This window comes from Crocuta crocuta, unplaced genomic scaffold, assembly GCF_008692635.1.
Source record: "Crocuta crocuta isolate KB4526 unplaced genomic scaffold, BGI_CrCroc_1.0 scaffold41, whole genome shotgun sequence".
Classification (NCBI taxonomy): domain Eukaryota; kingdom Metazoa; phylum Chordata; class Mammalia; order Carnivora; family Hyaenidae; genus Crocuta; species Crocuta crocuta.
This window is the reverse complement of record NW_027529428.1, coordinates 15,951,632-15,970,137: the sequence shown is the minus strand read 5'-3', so window position 1 is coordinate 15,970,137 and position 18,506 is coordinate 15,951,632. Positions and strand designations below refer to the sequence as shown.

General features: G+C 43.7%; 1 protein-coding gene across 1 annotated transcript in view; it reads right to left on the bottom strand.

The window, feature by feature from the left end:
* SLC1A1 (solute carrier family 1 member 1) overlaps positions 1–6,442 on the bottom strand; it is a 47,425-nt gene extending 40,983 nt beyond the window's left edge. The window contains exon 1 of the mRNA XM_077759442.1: positions 6,363–6,442. Coding sequence (XP_077615568.1) covers positions 6,363–6,417 — 55 coding nt within the window. The 5' untranslated portion in view covers positions 6,418–6,442. The remainder of the gene's footprint in view (positions 1–6,362) is intronic.
* Positions 6,443–18,506: the final 12,064 nt, after the last annotated feature.

The window sequence follows — 18,506 nt, the reverse complement described above, 5'->3', positions numbered from 1 at the left end:
TTCCCCAGCCTACTCGATCCAATGTGTCCTCTCCTGCAAAGCCTGAATTTCAAAAACAGGTGTCTCTGGGGCGCCTGGGTGGCTCAGTGGATTGAGCATCCGACTTCGGCTCAGGTCATGATCTACAGCTCGTGAGTTTGAGCCCCTCGTTGGGCTCTATGTTGCCAGCTCAGAGCCTGAAGCCTGTTTCAGATTCTGTGTCTTGTGCTTTCTCTCTCTGGCCTTTGCCTGCTCGTGTTCTGTCCCTCTCTCTCAAAAATGAATAAACGTTAAAAATAATTTTTTTTTTTTAAATAGTTGTCTCCAAAAACCTTGACCAACTTCACTTACCCTGCCCCCCCCTCCATGCCTCAGTGCCTCTTCAGGGCATTTACACTCACGGCTTCATAGAAGTAGGATTTGCTCGCTGTGCCGGTTTATTTTGCCACAAGGGTTCCACCTCAACTACACTGCATCTTGAGAATTAGAATGTAGTCTTGTCCTTCATCTTGGCCAGCTGCTGGCTGGCCTCCTGTTACTGCAAATAAATGCTTTTTTGGCACACAGCCACGGCCATCACTTACATATTGTTTATGGCTGCTTTTTTGTGACAGCTGCTTGGGAAGCTGGACAGAGAGCATGTGGCTTGAAAAGCTTAAAATATTCACTATCTAGCCCTTTACAAAAACAAAAAACAAAAACAAACAACTGTGCAGATCCCTACTTGCTACGTATTTTACATCTGACTGCTCTTTAATAAATATTGTTTTTATCTAAGCCTCTATTAAGGTTATTTTTTCTTGGTTATGAAGTAGTGGAAAACTTCAGGCCTTAGAGTTGAGATCAAGCCCTAAAAATTTGGAACTCCTGATGTACAGGGGCTGGAGTGATAACCATTTAAAGTTTGAAACAAGTTGTTTTTTTTTTTTTCTTAAATCATTAAAGGGTGGAGTCTTACATTTATCCTTGAAGAAGCTTCCCACAAATGTAAATGTAATACCCAAGCAGTGCTCTTGTCAAAGGGGGAAAGTTCATCGATAAACATAATGCAAGAATCCTCTACCAAAGTCTCATATTTGGTACATGATTTGTCCAGGAGGTGAACTCAGTGCTCTGACCCAGGGACCAAGTGGTTTGGGATGGAGGGAAAGGAGAGAGTTTTCTTGGCTTGGTATAAATTCGCGATGTACTGGACTGCAAACCCACAGTACAAACCAAGTATGGTGTGGGTGCTTTTGAGGAGCCAACATGTGGAGGGAATCCGGATAAGGTGCCACAGGAACAGGCAGGAGTAAGCACTTGCTCTCAGGACAAACTGCACAGGAGCCGGCATGGACTCAATACAGCCCAACCCGGACAGAGTCCCACGTGCTGCAGTTGGGGGGGGGTGAGCCCCAACCCCGCAGGTACGAACGGTATCCATTCTGGTGTGGGTCCCCTGATGGGGTCCACAAGGCAAACCGTCCCTATGCACCTGCAGAGAGGGTTTCCTCTGAAGTGGATACTCCTCGTCGGTAAGTATCCAGGAGGAGGTCTGCTCCCAGGACGGGGCAGGAAGACCTGTGTGATGGTGACATTTTTCCTTCTCAAAACCTAGCGTCAGGTGGTGGCGAGACCCCCTTGGGGGGCAGCTGGATGTCACTGTTGGTGTTTCACCTCCTTTTATTCTGTAAACTTTCATAAAGCTTTGACCCAAGGAACAGCCTGTGAAGAACTAAGTTCTCATGCCTATCACAGGAGAGAGGGGCAAAAGGGGAGCTCCTCAGGGTCGGAGGCGTGGCCGCAGGCACAGGAGACACCAGGGAGGCAGCTGTGCCCGGGGGAGCACTTCTGGCCCAGGTGGTGGCGGCCAAGAGGCTCGATGGAAAAGATGGGGGCCTCACCCTGAGCATAGCCTAGGCGCCATCTTGGAGCGATGCTTTGGAACCTCTGGGAGCCGGCTGAGCGGCCGTTCCCTTTCCTGTGCTGGCTATCGGAGGCCCCGGTCATCATCATCATCTGTGTATTAAAGAAAACGTGCTCCGGGGGCGCCTGGGTGGCTTAGTCGGTTAAGCGTCTGACTNAAGGAAAACGTGCTCTGGATTTAAACTTACTGGTTGGTGAGACCTGGACCAGGGCTTTCCAGAGCCACAATTCTCAGGAGTGTCCATAAGTCATTTCTCTTGCTAATTCCCCGGTGGTCTGATACCAGCACAGCTCAGAAACCTAACCGTTAATGGGGCCCAAACAGATACTCTGCACATCACAGGACGCATGTCCCTCAGGACATCAAATACAAGAAGGATTCCGTTAGTGTCTACACTGCCCGTCTCTAAAAATGCCCTGATGTTACATCCACTGTGCTTTTTCCTCTTTTTTTTTTTCTGTTTTAACTAAATTCTGGACATTCTGTCATTCTATTCCTACACAATTCCATATGCATTGAAAAGGACATTTTCTTATGTAACTAAATGCCATTATCACCACTAAGAAAATTATCAACAATTTCTTGATACCATCTAAGCCTCTATGCAAATTTCCCTGATTAATGTGACACGTCACACTCATCATCACATGAAGGATGCCTCTGTTTAAAAAAACAGCTATGAAGTATTTTTATGTCAGCAGAGGCTTTGATGCCAGAGGGTTCCCCCGCTACTTATTAATTCATCAAGACAGTTTCCTTTATGCAGAAGCACAGATTACTAATCGTAGGTCTTAATTTTTTTCTACCTCTAATTTGTGTCCTTAGGGCATCCATTTAACTCTCCCCAGCATCCAACATGCATCTTCCTTTGTCCTAATAAGTGTATAAAATAAGCTACTGATCTGCTGGGTTTATAAAGGCTTTTGAAATGTGAAAACTGCTCTTCCTGTGTATTTCCACAGCCATCCTCCACTTTACCCTCCTGGCTCCGTGCTGGGCTAGGGAGGCTGAGGACCACTGCGGGGTCTCGGGCAAGGGCCACGCACCAGGGAAAAGGTGGTACAGAGCTACAGGGGGACACAGAGCACAACCCGTCTCACTCCGGGAGAAAGTGGGAAACGGGGAAAGGGGGAGAAGGGGAAGGAGAGAGAGAGAGGGAGGGAGGAAGAGAGAAAGAATATAAAACCAACCAAACAAAAATAACAAACAAAGGAGTGCCTGGGTAGCTCAGTTGGTTAAGCATCCGACTTCGGCTCAGGTCACGATCTCGTAGTACGCGAGTGTGAGCCCTGCGTCGGGCTCTGTGCTGACAGCTAGGAGCCTGGGGCCTGCTTCCGATTCTGTCTCCTCCTCTCTCTCTGCCCCTCCCCCACTCATTCTCTGTCTCTCAAACATAAAAAATAGGCCATAAAAAATTAAAAAAAAAACAACAACACCCATGTATTCACCTTGAAAATGTAAAGGAAGCGCAGTAAGTCATGTTTTCTTACTATCCTGATCCAACTGCCATTAACTATTTGGTTTTCATCCCGACTTTTAAAAATGCACATAAATTTTAATAAGATTTGGATCATATACAACATCCTATTGTGTAATTTATTTTCCTATTTTACACCATGTTAGAACATATCTACACGTCATTAAATGTTTCCAAGGTTTTTTTAATAGTTGTAGAGAATCATAACTTAGGTGTTTAACTTCCACTGAGACAGCTTATAATTTACCACCGTTATAGAAGTAATGCTACCATGGACATCCTTGTACCTAAATCTTTGAACGTATCTCTGATTATTTACGAGAAATTCTGAGAAGCAGAATTACAAAGTGGAGAGATCAGAACATGTCCCAAGCTGCCCCCCACCAAATCTGTTCCAAACTGAAAATGTATGAATGAGCCCGTTTTCCCACAACCGTGCCTGCACTAGTGATACTACTTTCCCCCTTTCATCTGACAATTTAGAACATGAACATGGGCTCACTGTTTCCATCCTGCTTTGCTCATGTCCCTTGAATCTTTCGCTCAGGGCAACAGAATGGGGTAGTGATTCTGCACTCTGTTACTCACTTAACTGCCAGGGGTTTGGTAAAGGAAAATGTAGAAATATCCAGGGGGCATCTGGGTGGCTCAGTTAGGTGTCCGACTTTGGCTCAGGTCATGATCTCAAGGTTCCTGAGTTCAAGCCCTGCATCGGGCTCTGTGCTGACAGCTCAGAGACTGGAGCTGCTTCAGGTTCTGTGTCTCCCTCTGTCTCTGCCCCTTCCTGCCTGTGCTCTGTCTCTCAAAAACAAATAAACATTAAAATTTTTGTAAAAAACTTTCCAAATCTATGATATAGCTTCAAAAAGCAGCTGGGCTCTGTGGTGAGCGGAGTGCTGAGGGCTGCAAATTATTTTCCTAGATTATCTGCAAGGCTGAGCTCGCACACGAAACAGCCCAACTGCAAAAATATCACTAGTTGTTGGCTGCCAGAAGTGATACATATTTCAAACACCACATATTATACTAGTATATTCATACATGTATTTTTACCTCTTCTCCCAAACTCGGTTTAACGCATGAGTTTTAGATCTGCTGCCTAATTTGGATCAACTTACCATACGTTCCTCCACAGACCCAAGTTTTAAGTGGTATCGATCATCAAGTGATTTATGTATCTCATGCCAAGTGCGTGCAAAGTATAGTATTCTATGTAAAACTGTGAACGTTTTCCTTGGGAGAGACTCTGAAGCTTTCATCATCTTTTCAAAGGAGCCTCAGAAGAGATTTAGAATCTTGATGCTGAGAAAATTCTAAGGGGCCATAAAGGCAACCCCTACTGGGCCAGCAGATAAATGAGTGCCATGGGCGAGGGGTCAGATGATGGGGTGGGGGGCTGTGGTATCCTCAAAAGTATTAGCTTCAAACTACATAGAGTAGCTGTCTCTTAGCTCCAGATCACTCTTGGCCTGGGGAGTGGGGGGGGGACATGGGTCCAGTGTTTTGTGATCTTAATTCTTTTCAGAGGAAGCCAGAAGTCCAGATGCCTACATGAAATCTTCCAAACTTCAGATGCTTACAATAACTTACAGTTGAACGGATAAACAACACGCGGTACAAAGCACTGGCCTGCTGATTTGGCCCTCAGGCTGCAGGGCCTAAAAGAAGCCAGGCATTTCAAAACATAATTAAATACATACATAAAAATAATTAAACACTCTTTTTAGGCTGGTAATAAGCCAAGGATACCCAGACCAGGAGATTCTAATCTGACTGGAGTTTGGCACTTGAAAAGTTCCAAAGCCAAACCTACAGCTCAGTACAGCGGATGCTGGCCCCCCGCCCCCCACCCTAGACCAACATCCAATGTTCCACACAGATCAGCCCCAGGTCTTCGTAGCGGTGGTGGGGGAAAATGTTCTAGAAGACGATGCGTCAACATTCCTAACTACAGGATTACATCAAGCCTGGGTTTTTCAAGCGGACAACACTAGCAATGATCAGGCCACATTCTACCTATTGCCAGAGCAAAGGGAAGTACAAGAAACTATGGAATGCACTAGAAGCTTACCGCACTCAGACAAGGGACATTTCTGTAAGGCAAATTAATCTCCATCTCCACCGGGGCGCCTGCTCTGTAGACACACCTTGCAAGAGAATGGCCACTAAGGGAGAAAGCCTTTTCAAAGCCAACTGTGTCATAAGTTCAGATTTGCTAGGCTTTTAAAATGCGGTGCAAACCCATAATGAAATGTTTCCTGCAGCACAGGGCTGTGAGTTTTCAAGGGCAGGTATGAGGAGGAGGGGAAGCACAGCGAGGAAGGTAGAGAGAAGCCGAGGGCAGGTGCCGAGGGCGGGTGGGGAACCAGACAAGTGAACCACTGAAAACAGCTTCCAAACTGACGCCCACATTTCTCCTGGGGACAACGGCTGACATTCTCAGTGGCCAAATATGGTGCGTGTTTTTGTTTTGTTTTTGTTTTATTCCTGTGTCCTGGAGTGTTATTTATAGTATGTTTAAAAATGGCACCTTGCGGGGCACCTGGGTGGCTTAGGTGGTGAAGCGTCTGACTTCGGCTCAGGTCAGGATCTCAAGGTTCATGGAGTTCGAGTGCCGCGTTGGGCTCTGTGCTGACAGTGCAGAGCTCGCTTCAGATCCTCCGTCCGCCTCTCTCTCTGCCCCTCCCCTGCTCACCCTCTCTCTCAAAAATAATAAACATTAAAAAAGAAAAGAAAAAAGAAAATGGCATCTTCCCCACAAGACATCACGTGGCTGGCCCAACGAAGCTGTGAGCTGTGGTGGACAGTGTCTGGGCAGAGCAGTGTCACTCTGTGAGTAATGCGGTATTTCCCCGTGAACCAATACATACTTTCCAAGTAAGCAGAGTGTGTGTGTATGAGGCATCAAATGCATTTCAATTTTTTCCATAATTAGAAAAGAACAACTTAAGAGACAGCTCCTTAAATAATCACAGAGAACCATCAGCTTTCTCACGGTACCTGTAATCATGCTGGATATAATTAATGGCAGAATGACGAGCTTCAGCATCCTCATTAGAATTTCCCCAGGAAAAGCAAAGTAGAATTTCTCCAGACTAGACAGCTTGCTGTATTCTCGAACCAAGACTCCAATGGCAATCCCTAAGAGAAGCAAAGACCGGAGAAAAGAAAAGAGGAAGAGCAATGAGTTCTTTTGAACACATTTCTATGGAAAAATACCCTCAGAGACCCTCACATTTTAATGGCATGAAAAATAGTTTAGATGATCTTCCATGAGTCTGTAAATTTGAGACTTAAAAAACAAACCACATTTTAATGAATAAAAAGTATACATTTATTCAGCAAGTCTATAAAAAATATTCCTCACTTGGAAGCTTTTGTTTTTTTATCTCTTTTATCCTCCAATTATAGTTATTATAATAATAAAACATCCCAAATCCTGCTGGGCAGGAAAAGAAATTCATCATTTTATTCAACCCAATATGACTATTTTGTTTTTACACACTCCCCTTATTCTTGGTTTACCTTAGGTATTTTACATTTTATTTACTTGTCTGTTTTTTTAAAGTAATCTCTACCGCCAACCTGGGGCTCAAAGTCATGACCCTGAGATCAAGACTCACATGCTCTACTAACTCAGCCAGCCAGGCAGCCTAGGTGCCCTAGGTTTTATAGTTTCCATACCAGTTTTGATTTTATAGGTTACATACAGTGCTCATTTTATAGTTTACATACCAGTGTTTATTTTTCTCATTTTCTCATAAATACTCATGGTAGTTTTTATGATACTCTTTGTGTATGCAACTTCTGTAATTTTATTAGCAGTATAATGTTCTCTTGGTTTGCTACATTCACACACTGTTGAACCACTGTGTTGTCTAAGGCTTTCTGTATCTTTTTTAGTTATTTCTAGATAACAATGTGTCCAAATTGGTCTCAAGAGTCTCCTGAATCTGTGCTGTGGACACTAAGGCTTATAATTATGTGAGTGTAGGAAAATGTTCAAAATAAAGAAATGTTATATAGTGGACCCCTGAACAATGCTGGAGTCCGGGGTGTCAACCCCCACCCAGTTGAAAATCCATGTGTAACTTCTGTCTCCACAAAAACATTAACTACTAACAGCCTTCTGTTGACTGTAAGTCTTACTGATAAACAAAAACAGTCAATTAACACATGCTTTGTATGTTACGTGTATTGTATACTGTTTTCTTATCATAAAGTGAGCTAGGGAAAGTATGTTACTAAGAAAGTCATGGGGCACCTGGGTGGCTCAGTTAATTAAGTATCCAACTTTAGCTCAGGTCATGATCTCACTGCTGATAAGATCAAGTCTCGCTTCAGGCTCTGGTTCTCTCTTTCTCTCTCAAATATAAGAAAAATTGAAAAAAAAAGTCATAAGGAAGAGAAAATAAATTTACAGTGCTGGACTGTATTTATTGAAAAAAAAAATGTGTGTAGATGGAGCTGCACAGTTCAAACCTGTGTTGTTCAAGGATCAAGTGCATGTTCTCCGAAAGCGTGCCCTCAGAGGTGTCTACATGAATTCTTTCCTTGTGCTGGCTTTGCTAACTACAAATCTCAGATTTCAAACGGTCCTAATATCTAACTGCCTTACTCCTTCCCACTCCTACACTCTGCTCCTTCCCAGGTCACCCCTTTTAATTTTTATTTTCATTTATTTTTTACATTTATTATTATTATTTGCAATCTCTACACCCAACATGGGGCTCGAACTCACAACTCTGAGATCCAGAGTCACTAGTTAGGAGCACCATGCCCTTCCAACCCCTTCTTTTTTAAGTCAACAGATAAGATGGACTGCGATGACTTGTACATCTTTTTTCCTCCGCTAACCGGAAATACAGTGACAAAGGGTAGAAAGAGTCAAGGAGGGGATAATTGGATATGGTCCTTTACAAACTCAGACAATGAGTCTGAAAATTTACAGTTGCTTGGGCAAGTTAAGAGCTAGAGGGTAATGAAAAGAGATGTGAATTATAATCAACACTAGAGTTTTCATTTAAATCCTGCTGTGCTCCCCGTGGCAGTTAGCAGGCCGAATAAAGGAGCCCCACACGGTATATCTACATGGTAACCTTATCCCTGATTTAATTTTAGTTTCCTACACATTTCACCTTTGTCTTGATCTCTTTGTTCATGCAGGCATTTCTAAATGTATTTCTGATCAGCCATTTTAAAATATTTTTGGAACAAACACACTCAAACCCTTCTCTTATTATAGCTAAGACACTCACTCACTCACACACACACACACACACACCCTCCAATTTCAATCCTAGGTGGTTCGTATTTCAAAACCCAGGGCTAGAGACCCCTGAATGGTTAAGAATGCCAAGGATTCAAAATATTTTAAGTGAATTTTAAAAAAAACATGTTGTGCTCACTTCCTACTTCATAAATTGCCTATGTTCCGCTGTTCTATATGAAACATACGTCTTTTACGCTGTAAGGATATACTCTATAGTACCAGCGTTTAAAAAAAAACAACCCAAACAGAGAGACATTCTCTCTCATACTATTCAGGCTGTCTCAAGTAAACGTGTGGCTTGTACGTCAAAGAAGGCTCTGTATGTAAAAAGAAAGGAGATGTGTCTGTGCTCAGAAAACAGCTACAGAAGCACTCTGTTGAGGAGCAAAAGAACTCCATGAGCTCCAGTCTTAGGGTTTATATTACTGCTGATCAACTGTGTCTCTAATCATTTCTACCCCAAATAAATGCAGGGAGATGAGAAAGGAAAGCACTTGCTGTTTTTTAGCCTTTGTCCAGATGTGGGTTTTATGGGAGAGATAAAAGAATTACCACAAAGAGCCATTTCAGAGCTATCAGAGGTGGTGATCACCAGGAAAAGGTTACTGTATTTAGTACTGAAAACTTTGTATCAAGTATGTTCTTAGAGTTGAGTATCACAAATTCTAAGTTCTTCCTCCCTCCCCCCTCCCCTCCTCTTTCCCTTCCTTTCCCCTCCTTCCTTCCTTCCCTCCCTCCTTCATTCTTCCTTCCCTTCCCTCCCTTCTTTCCTCTTTTCCTTCCCTTTTCTTCCCTCTCTCCTTCTTCCCTCTTCCCTTCTTTCTTCTCTCCCTTTCCTTCCTTCCCTCCTTCTTTCCTCCTTTCCTTTCTCTCCCTTCCCCTCCTCCCTCCTTTCCTTCCTTCCATTTTCTTTCCTGAAAAGGAGGAGATTGTAAATACCAATCAAGACCCGGAAAAGCAGTTGAGAGAGGAGCCCTGGGCCAGAGATGTCACCCTGGGACCCTCAGGTGTAAGAAGTAGCTGCTGGGGAACCTCAGTCAGGAGCTACACCTTGTAAATGGGTGTGTTTTATCTTGGTCTCAAAGCAGTTTGGAAAAACCAGATGCCTGATAAGAAAAATCACTGGAAGAATGTCCAGGTTGCAAGATGAGGTCAGGGTTTCACAGGGCACAACCCTTCTCTACCTTCTTCCAGAGCCAGAATCTTGGACTGGATTCAAGAGCACAGAGAGGTCTCTAAGGTCAAGGCTGCTAAGGATAAGAGCTCACCAGGAGGCAGATCGGACCCACGTGGCACGGCAGCTCCTGAACCAGGGAAGGGGACAGTCAAGAAGGTGCCTGAATGATGCAGCGCTACAGAGGCCCTCCGCAGGGCCAGCACGGGAGCCTGAGGGTAAGACTGTTACCAGGACGTCGGTAGCCCCAGAAATTACCAGGAACTCACTCTTGGGCAGCTTTCCCTCACAAAGGCAAGAAGATCCCAAGCAAGGAGTGAGGCAGCTGGGGAGGAACCCCACGTTAGAACAACAGGCTCAAGTTCTGGGTCCATCAACTTACAAGCTGTATAACGTGGGCCACAATTTAAACCTCTCTCTTCAGGGCAAAAGGCTTGGATGAGAGGCCTTCAAGGTCCCTTCTAATGCTCAAGATGCTGTGATCATCTCTGAGCCTTGGTGTCCTCAGCTTTAAAATGGGCTCATATGACCATTTCATTAGCTCCTACAGCTGGCCAGGCCTTCACCACTTTTTATGCTGAGTGTATCTGTGAAACGGGGAAGGAAGATCCTAGGCGGGTAGACATTAAGACCTCAACTAGAGGTTTATTCTTTAATTTCATGGTGTTACCATCAGCTGCCAGTCCAAGAGCCCTACCGCGAAAGAAATGGGGTGATTCTTTTCACTCTAAGCGTATACAAAATTACTGTTCATGACATAATTCTAGAGGGGCGCTTGGGTGGCTCAGTCGGTTAAGTGTCCAACTTCGGCTCAGGTCATGACCTCACAGCTTGCGGGTTTGAGCCCCAGGTTGGGCTTCTGTGCTGACAGCTCAGAGCCTGGAGGCTGCTTGGGATTCTATGTCTCCTTCTCTCTCTACCCCCAACCCTATCCATGGTCTGTCTCTCTCCCACTCTCTCTCTCTCTCTCCAAATATAAACATTAAAAATGTTTTCAAAAAAAAAAGAAATAATTCTAGAAATCGCAATAAGAGAAAAAGTCACACGTAATGATTTATACCAGCGTATGATCCCCTTCACCCCCATCTCCAGTTTTATCCGGCCTTTGTTCTTCTGCACATGTGGGTTTTTTTTCTTTTGTAGTTATAAAAATTAATTTGGTGATAGTTGAATGGCATTCGAGTCAGGTTTATGAAAACAGCATTGTTCCTGTTTTAGGGTATTTTCAGAAAAGAGATTAAAATCTTCTGTGGTTTTTTTCAGTCAAAGCCCCAGAATAGTTCTCTGGTACACGGACTGATTTTGGCTTGATTAAATAAGAACTATTGGCAGAGGAAAAATATTTTTAATTATCACTGAAATAGTTATCAGCCATGCCACCATGCTATGCACCATATTAGGCAAATTAGCAATATGCCTTCTTGCCCTTTGGGAGCTAATCTAAGATGAATGCTAATAACCAGAAAATAAGAAGTACAGACTGAGTAAAGTTTTTACCAAATGGCTATGTGCACACACTGAGCAGATGTCAGGATGGTTTCTCTATCCTGTCCTTCCACTGAAGTATATCTGCACCCCTTTCTCATCTTCTTGTTCGGAGCTAAGTATAAGCTCTTGACATGAGCCTTGGCTCCCCAGAGATGCCTCTGTAAAGCTCTATTTTTAAACCCTTAAAAAAATGTATTTACTGCACAAGCAGTATTATCCCAGTTCTACTGGAAATGGTAAGTTCAGAAACTCCCAATCTCACCAACTCAAATGTCTGCAAAGTGAAACTGTTTCCATTTCTTCATATACTGTTCAGGTGAATCGTGACACAATGGTTAACAATTTCCGAGCATATACTTCGTGTCGGACTCTGCGCCAAGCCCTTCAAATGAATTCCCCTGGGTATTTTCTTGTAATTTTTTTAAGTTTATTTATTTATTTTGAGAGAGACAGTGAGTGAGCAGGGGAACAGAGGGAGGGAGAGGGAGAGAGAGAATCCCAGGCAGGCTCTGTGCTGCCAGCACAGAGCCCGATGTGGGGCTTGAATCCTGACCTGAGCCGAAACCAAGATTCGGACACTTAACCGACTGAGCCACTCAGGCGCCCCTCTCTCTTGTAATTTTTAATTGCTGTATAATTACAGGGCTGGGATAAAATTCATACAACATAAAATTTATCATCTTTAAAATGTACAACTCCGGGATTTTTAGGATGGTCACAGTGTTGTGCAACTGCCACCACCATCTAGTTTGAGCGTGTTTCCACCAGGTTTACCATGAGCACCCGCTTTCCCACCCCCTCCTCCCACCCCCGGCAAGCACTAATGTGTCTTCTGTCGTGACCTGCCTGTGCTGGACATTCCGTATCAGCGGAGCCCTTCAACACGAGGCTGGGATGGTTAGTCTTACGTGTCAACTTGGCCAGGCTGTAGTACTAGTTATTCCATGAAACACGGATACAGGTGAGGCTGTGAAGGGATTTTACAGATGTGGCTGACATCGACAATTAGTCCACTTTAATTAAAGGAGGTTACCCTTGAGGACCTATGTGGTCTCCTCCTGTCAGCTGAGGCTGATGAGCAAACACCGAGGAGAAGAAGAAATTGTGCCTCAAGACAGCAGGCCCTACTTGGTGCTGCAGCTGCAGGCCTGCCCTCTGCATTCCAGACCTAAACGAACCCACGCTTATGTGAGCCAAATCCTTAAGTCAGTCTCCTGCATGCAAACGCAGGACAGTCTGTGACTCAGGAGGACCCCGACTGATACCACGGCATAGGTGGACTCTCGCACTTAGTGTGTTTTCAGAGTTCATNCAGCAGGCCCTACTTGGTGCTGCAGCTGCAGGCCTGCCCTCTGCATTCCAGACCTAAACGAACCCACGCTTATGTGTGCTGTGTTACACAGCACATGAGCAGTTTTCTTTTGTTCTTGGTGTTTCTCCTTGAACATCAGATCATAGGCATTTCCTCAGGCCGCACAATTTCATCTTTTTGAGGCGCTGGATAATGCCACTTTGGAGGGACATACTTCGTGATCACCACCCAACTGTTAAACATTTCAATTGCGGACAATTTTGTTGAATGTTAGCGACTTTTTCTGACAACCAAAGGGTCACGCAGAAACTATGATACAAAGGCTGGAGTTACTGTTCGTTTTCAGGCTCCAGGGAGGAAAGTACATTAAGTGCATCCTTTGAAGTATCTAATCCAAGAAGAAGCAAAAACAAGTGCACAGTTATTAATGTTCAAGTATATGCCAAGTACTGAGTGCAGAGGTCCTGAGGGGGAGGGGATAAGAATATAATTTTGTTATTACTGCAGTGATAAACAGTTTGCTTCATGGATGGAACTGTCCCATCAACAGGAAATGTGGTCTGTGCCGTTTTGTCAACAGCGATGATGCTTTATGCTGAATCACCTCTCCTGTCTGTTCACCACTGACCATTAAGAATTCAGCCTGGCTCAGGAAGAAAGTTGATTTTGTTGAGGGTCCATGAAAGGTTTCTATGTCTAGGGTGCCTGGGTGGCTCAGTCGGTTAAGCGTCCGACTTTCGCTTAGGTCATGATCTCGCGGTTCGTGGGTTCGAGCCCTGCGTCGGGCTCTGTGCTGACAGCTCAGAGCCTGGAGCCTGTTTCGGTCTGTGACTCCCTCTCTCTCTGACCCTCCCCTGCTCATGCGGTCTCTCTCTCTCTCTCTCTCCTAGAAATAATAAATAAAACATTAAAAAAAAAAGGTTTCTATGTCTGTATCCATTAAAATGTGTAATATCATTGGTATATGTTTGAAAATTTGACTTAAATGGTATCAGTCTGGATATAGTCTTTTGTAGTCTGCCTTTTCCTTTTGAGATGTTTTCACTCTATGATAGAGACCTATTCATATTAATACAGGTACATCCGTCCTAACAACGTGTTTAGGACTCCTACACCACACTATCGTGTTTTTGTTTTCTGTACCATTAAATTCTGTTCTTATCCAATGATTTTGTTCCAATTTTTTTTTAGAACAGGTTTGCCCTATTCTTTCTCTAACTTTGTGAGTTGACTGCTTAGTATATTAGCATGTTTGTTTCAATATATGCATGTAAGAGTTTACATTTCCTTCTAAATTCTGTTTGTGTTTCCTAAGTTACTGCATAGTAATAACTTGTTGGGTGTTTAGTTCTGAACGTCTTGCAATTGCTATTGTGATTTCTTCTTAGATCTGTAAATTCTCTAAAAAGATGCTTATAAGTATCCAAATATATGAGGATTTGGAGGCTTTTTAATATTCCTTCTAATCTCTGTGATACACTCTGACCGATTTTCTAGTACCTACTTTCCAGCTTATGCATCTTGACTTGGGTCGCACTTACTTGTTATTTCACTCATCTGCCAAGTTTCTAATTTCTGGAACTTACTGTATCCTTTTCAGAGTATCCTTCTATTTCCAAGTTTTTATTCATTTGTTTCTTTTTGCTTGTTTTGCCTTTTTGTTTTGTTATTTTTTAAAAATTTAAATCCAAGTTAACAGAGTGTAATAATGGTTTCAGAAGAATTTAGTGATTCATCACTTACATATAACATCCAATGCTCATCCCAACAAGTGCCCTCCTTAATACCCATCATCCATTTAGCCCATCGCCCCACCCAACCTCCCCACCAGCAACCCTCAGTTTCTTCTCTGTATTTAAGAGTCTCTTACGGTTTGTCTTCATCTGTTTCTCTTTAATCACTGAAAATTTTTTTTAAAAAATATTTATTGAGAGAGAGAGCGAGCGAGCGAGCAGGGGAGGGTTAGAGAGAGAGACACAGAATCGGAAGCAGGCTCTAGGTTGTTAGCACAAAGCCTGACACGGGGCTCAGACTCATGAACCTCGAGATCATGACCTGAGCCAAAGTTGGACGCTTAACGGACTGAGCCACCCAGGCGCCTCCCTCTTTTCTTTAATCATTTTAAACACACTTATTCTTTCAGATTGCTGTATTATCCCCAGTTTTTGGAATATGCATTCTCTTGCTTGTGGTGTGTATATTAACTTGTGTCATTTCCTTGTGTGGTTTCTAATTTTTGACTCAGATTTCTCTTTTGGGGTGGGGAGGGGGCAGCTCTCTTGGGGATTTAGGAGTTCCAAAACCACTAGGACAGTTTTCCGGTTAGTTTTTCAGGTTAGGAAGTTGGCATTCTGTAGTGGTATAATTTCAGATCACACACTCAGTTAAGTCTGCATTTTAATTTTTCATAGGTGCTCCTCTTCCCCTGTTACTCATCGCCAAGGGCAGATGGCAAGCTTTCCTGAGGGCTTCCTAAACCACTGGGCAGAATTTTTCTGGTATTCTTTTCAAGCACAGTGCCAATTTATATTTTATTTTAACATTTTATTTTATATTTGAGACAGAAAGCGAGTGAGCATGCTAGCGGGGGAGGGGCAGAGAGACGGAGACAGAATCCGAAGCAGGCACCAGGCTCTAAGCTGTCTGCACAGAGCCCGATGCGGGCCTAAAGCATAGGGCTGAATTTTGAGAATCTAGGCTTTACACAGAGGTCTGGTAAGATTCTAGTTCCTTTACTCATATGGTCCAAGATCATAGCTCTTTTTCCCATGTGGATATAAAAATCCCTGTCTCCCATCATTACAGCCTATAATTGGATCTAGGCCTTAACATCATTACATCACTTTTTTACACTTAGGGCTTTGAGAAGTTCCCTTTTACTTGATGTTACATGAGGGTTTTCCTTTATTTCTTTTGAGTTTAGGTTTGGCTATATATTGATATGGAGAGGGGGATTATATTTCTGTGTTTGAGATGGTAGGGATTAATCCATATTAGCTCAACCACCATACTATTAGATGTTACAACACCTCCAATTATTTATTCCTTTTCTTTCGAATATGACCACTTTAAGATGGATAAAAGAGCTCATGAAGATTAAAGCTGAGAGTCCCACAGAATACAGGAAAGAGCTTGCTTTATGAAAGCCTTGCTATATTAAAACATTCACTGCTGTTCCAAGTACTGCCATGAAACCTCATGGGATCAATTAGCCAACAATCATTTACAGACCACCTAATTCCTGAAACACATTGGCCGATGGGAAATAGAGATGAGAGTAATGCATAATCAAAGGGCCTTTAATCTGCATGATGAAATGAGGCATGTTAAATCACGTGAGACATCTTGAAGGAAGAAACTAATTCGGCACCAACTCCAGGAGGCAGGTTCTGTCGTCAGATGATCTGTGTTCAAACACTGGCCTCACCAATTAGCTGTGTGCTCTCGGGCCAAATACTTATCTCGCCCCCCGTGCCTCTATTTTCTCATCTGTAACAACAGGCATAATAAAATGCCAACCCCATAAAGCCACTGATAGATTTTAAAAATGAGACTATCTACAAAGTGCTTAGAATAAACAGTACCTGTCTCACATAGTAAGTACTCAGTCGATGTGAGCTATTACTACAGGCTATACACTCGTCACAGGTTTTCTCATGAAATCCTTAAAACAGTTTATGGCCCTCATGGGGGGGGGGGGTCATGGTCACTGAGCTCGAAAACAGTGGTGTCAGAGGTAGAGGGGAGAAATTCACATAAAATATCTTAAGTGTGCTAAGTTTATGAAGTTATTCCCTTAGACTATGATCTTTATTTCAGTAGAAAAATATTTCCTTTTATTTTACCAATGACAAAAATTTCTGGGTTAAAGAAATGGCACACAGGGTACCCAGGAGATGCACTAAATGTAAGTAAAGTATGTTCATCTCGATACTACTTGCTATTCCTGCAATAAAAGTCTCCGGATCTCAGCACCAGAAGAAAAAATAAAAAAAAATATTTTTGGTGTCTTCTGAAGTAATTTTCATGGTGTTTTCAACGACCTAATTAAATTCTGCAAATGTTTATGGTCCAAGGGATGTCAGGTGCACTGGTGCCATACAAAAGTGGACGGCATGAGACCCCTTCCCTCAAGAAGGGCCCATCACGGGCGCGCCTGGGTGGCTCAGTCGGCTAAGTGACCGACTCTAGATTCTGGCTCAGGTCATGACCTCATGGTTGGTGGGATCGAGCCCGGCATTGGGCTCTTACTGGCAGCGAGGAGCCTGCTTGGGGTTCTCTTCCTCCGTCTCCGAAGGGGACAAGGCCGAAGGCAGGCTCCGCAGTGAATACAGACAACCGTCTCTGGATTCCTACGCAGTTTCCCGGCCTGAGGGCACTTCGGGGCAACGCCGGCTGGTTTTCACCACGCGGCCACGACAAGAAGCTGTAGCCAGTGCCAGGACGGCACCCCGCAGGCCCCACCCATGGGAGCCCCNCCGACGCGGGGCTCGAACTCACGAACTGGGAGATCATGACCTGAGCCGAAGACGGACACTCAACCGATTGGGCCACCCAGGCATGCCCCTTAATTCCTGCAACCCGTTGGCCAATAGGGAATTTTTTTTTGCTCTTTAAGAGCAAAGGACAAAAACCTAACCTGGAAGCAAAAACAAGGTTTCCATCCCACCATGGGCAGAAATGCCATAAACCCTCAAGCTTCTGTGCCACGTGCACCCTCAGCCTCACGGCACCTGCCAATAAGGGGGACGGGAACCATGGCGTCCTCACGCAGAAGGACGTATGTACGACATCACTATCGAAAGGAAGCAAACAAAATGCTTCCTTTTCACCCCAAACCCCACTTCTGAAGGTAAGTTCCAGCGACCCTCCAGATACGAATAATCAGATCTGAGGCAGGGCTTCATAGAGACCACAGCATGGCAGCAAAATGCAAACCTTCTTGAAAAATTTTGCTTTGCAATTGATTCAAGAAAGGTAGGTACACAAATCATGCATGTGATAAGGGTATACACACAATTCTTACTACTCAACAATTAAAAAATGGGCAAAGGAGGGGCACCCGGGTGGCTCAGTTGGTTAAGCACTCAAATTCAGCTCAGGTCATGATCTCATGGCTTGTGGGTTTGACAGATTCCACTCACTCTCTGTCTCTCTCTCTAAAAAAACAAACATTAAAAATTTTTTTAAAAATGGGCAAAGGATTTGAATAGACATTTCTCTAAGGAAGATACACAAATGGCTGATAGTCACATAGAAAGAGGTTCCATATCATTAGTCATTAGAGAAATGTCAAATGGAAATTACAGTGAGATCGCACTCACACTCATCAGGGAGGCTCTCCAAAGAGCAAATCAACACAACAGAAAACTCCGGGTTGGTGAAGGTGTGGAGAAATCGAATGCTCCTAAATTGCTGGCGGGTGTGTAAAACAGTGCCTTCCCCATGGAAAACTATATTTCCTCGAAAAGTGAAACTTAGTCACCTCATGACCCAACAGTTCCACGCCTAACAACAGACTCAAGGAAATTTAAAACACACCTTCACACAAAAACTTGTGCTCAAATGTTCATAGCAACGTTATTCATAAGAGCTCCAAAGTGAGAAATAATAAACGTCTATCATCTTAGGACAGGATGGAGACATGGTGGCGTCTCTAAGCACTGACACTTTATTCCGCTCTGAACTGAAGTACAAACACCTGTGGGGTTTGGATGCACCTGAAGAACTTTATGCTCCGGGAAGCAAGGCAAACACGAAAAGTCCACATATGACATGTGATCCCATTTATATGAAATACCCAGGACAGGCAAATCCGTAGAGACAGAAAGCAGATTAGTGGCTGCCATAGGATGGGGGTGAGGGACAGGTACGGGGTTTCTTGTTGGGGGGACAATT